This window comes from Juglans microcarpa x Juglans regia, chromosome 3D (genome assembly GCF_004785595.1).
Source record: "Juglans microcarpa x Juglans regia isolate MS1-56 chromosome 3D, Jm3101_v1.0, whole genome shotgun sequence".
NCBI lineage: Eukaryota > Viridiplantae > Streptophyta > Magnoliopsida > Fagales > Juglandaceae > Juglans > Juglans microcarpa x Juglans regia.
This window is the reverse complement of record NC_054598.1, coordinates 22,270,920-22,273,522: the sequence shown is the minus strand read 5'-3', so window position 1 is coordinate 22,273,522 and position 2,603 is coordinate 22,270,920. Positions and strand designations below refer to the sequence as shown.

Here is a 2,603-nt window from a genome sequence, read left to right as displayed (position 1 = left end):
TTCATATCTTTTGCAGACCCAGTTCTGAAGACTTGAGTTGTCGGAGCCTGGCCCAAAGACGTGCGAAATAAGACATTAACAGTGTTGCCATCTGTGAGATCTTTTTAGATCTTACGTGTACTTTATACACCTAAGGCAACCTGTTCCAGACAATTTGGAAGCTCGCCAGTATTACCGGTGACATGGAAGTTGACCAACCAAAGAACCAAGGTCTGGACATCGAAGAGGGCTTAGGAGAAGAAAGATGGGCACACATCCGCGAAGAGATGCCTACGAACGGCGGGGTAAGCGAGGTGTGTCCTGCAGTGGGTAACTACCAATGTTTTGAATACCGTACCGGAAGCCGTACCAATCAAAGCACTAAAACGAAATATTTCGGTACCGGTACTGTTTCGTGTACCATTTCGGGATAGTCGATATATGAATAAATTATATAAATAAATATATATAAATTATATTCCAAAATAATAGTCTATATATGAATAAATTATATATAAATACATATATATATATATAAATTATAAATAGTCTAGTTTGAATTAGGGCTCGAAAAATAAGCTTGTAGTTTGAAAAAATGAAAAAAAAAATTAAAGGCCGAAATATCAGCCGGTACAGGCTGAAATTGAGGTCGGTATGGCCAGTACGAAACGTATATGGTACCTGTATCAGCCCAGCGGCCGGTACGGCAAATATCGGCCATACCGACCGGTATGGTACAAGATTGAAAACAGTGGTAACTACACCTTGTTGCCACCTCCCGACTGCATGCAGGTCGAAAGTGAGGTCCGAGATGAGTAGAGGTTCATAAAGGTGATACCAAGCGAGCTGTTGGAGCTCATCCCGCTCTACCCAGATCAACCAAACGTCATGCAAGGATTAGCAGCGAAATGACATCTGAAGCCCAGAGTGCCATGCAGCAACTTCTCGCTGAGCACCGGGACGTATTTGCCTGGAGAGATGAGGATATGCCCGGAATAGCACCCGAAGTCATATAGCACAGCCTTAGCGTAAACCAAAAGGCTAAAGGAGTGAGGCAGAAGCGTCAGTGCAGAAAAGAACATCGTCATAGCTGAGGAAGTGGACCGCCTGTTGAATGTTGGATTCATTCAAGAAGCCCACTACCCAGAGTGGTTGCCCAACATGGTGCTTGTAAAGAAGCCGAGTGGCAAATCGAGAATGCATGTAGATTTCATCGACCTCAACAAAGCTTGTCCAAAAGACAGCTTCTCACTTCCCCGCTTCGATCTAATTATCGACTCCCCGAGGCTTGTATTGTTACACAGCAATGCCTTTTGGGCTTAAGAATGAAGGTGCCACCTACCAGCGGTTGGTCAATCATATGTTCAAAAATCAAATAGGAAGGAACACGAAGGTCTATGTGGACGACTTGTTGGTTAAGAATGGGACTGTGAAACAACATCTGAATGATTTAAGGGAGACTTTCACGGTACTACTACAGTACCAAGTGAAGTTGAACCCAACAAAATGCGCTTTCGGTGTCAGATCAAAAAAGTTCATAGGATTCATGGTGTCTGAATGCGGAATCGAAGCCAACCTCGAGAAGGTGGGAGCCATCCTCAACATGGCCCCACCGACAAATGCCTGTCTTTCTTCAAGGTCCTACAGAAAGCACATGCATGGGATGGTGAGTGTGACCTGGTGTTTGAAGCCCTCAAGAAGTACCTCACGAGCCCCCCTCTCCTTAGCCAACCCCGATGTGGGGAAATGCTGACCCTATACGTGGCGGTCTCCCCCCAAGTCGCCTCCTCAACCTTGGTGTGCAAGGAGAATGGGGTCCAGAGGTCGGTCTACTACACCAGCCGAGCGTATTGGGGGGCCTAAGCTAGATACCCTGCTTAGAACAGCTAGCCTTTGCACTAGTAGTAACCACGTACATGCTGCGCCAGTACTTTCAAGCTCACCTAATAAGGGTCCTCACGAAAACCCCCCTAAAAAAGGTAATACAACGTTTGGACACCTCAGGCCGACTCATGAATTGGGCAGTGGAGTTGGGCGAATTCGACATTGACTATGCACTGAGGAGCACTATCAAAGGACAAGTGCTAGTGGACTTCGTTGTTGAGTTTACTAGTTTTCCGAAAAAGAGTGATGATGCACCTTCTGTGAAACTCTGGCAAGTATTCATTGATGGCTCATCTTGCCAGGCTGGAGAGCGAGTGAGAGTGCACATCGTTACGTCGGAAGGAGAGGAGTACAATTACACCATTAAATTGGCATTCAAAACGATGAACAACGAGGCAAAATATGAAGCAATGTTTTCAGGGCTAATGTGGCCAGGTCTCTAGGTGCCACCGAAATCGAAGTACGGGCCGATTCTCAAGTAGTGGTCAATCAAGTGCGATGAGAGTTTTCTGTAAAAAGTGAATAGTTGTAAAAATATTTAGCACTAGTAGAGGTTGAGCGCCCCCATTTTAAGTATTTCCAGATTCAGCAAGTGTCGAGGGCAGAAAATTAGAAAGCAGACAAGCTCGTATGTGCGGTATTCAGACAGGAGGACTCCCCCCTCCCAAGACAGATAGTGATCTGAATCGTGAAAGTACCTGTTGTATGGATCGAGGTAATGGAAATATTTCCCAGAGCCC

General features: G+C 45.6%; 1 protein-coding gene across 1 annotated transcript; it reads left to right on the top strand.

Moving 5' to 3' along the window:
- The first annotated feature begins 1,285 nt into the window (after positions 1-1,285).
- On the top strand, positions 1,286-2,306 carry LOC121255141. The gene is made up of 2 exons (XM_041155420.1): positions 1,286-1,645; positions 1,959-2,306. The coding sequence occupies exons 1-2, from the start codon at positions 1,286-1,288 to the stop codon at positions 2,304-2,306; spliced, it is 708 nt and encodes a 235-aa protein (XP_041011354.1).
- The last annotated feature ends 297 nt before the right edge of the window (positions 2,307-2,603 follow it).

What these genes read in the sequence shown, in the direction of transcription:
- LOC121255141 (XM_041155420.1), top strand. Translation starts at nt 1,286, where the DNA reads ATGCCTTTTGGGCTTAAGAATGAAGGTGCCACCTACCAGCGGTTGGTC. An exon ending in GAAAGCACATGCATGGGATG is followed by an intron (nt 1,646 to 1,958) that starts GTGAGTGTGACC and finishes CCCCTAAAAAAG; the next exon opens with GTAATACAACGTTTGGACAC.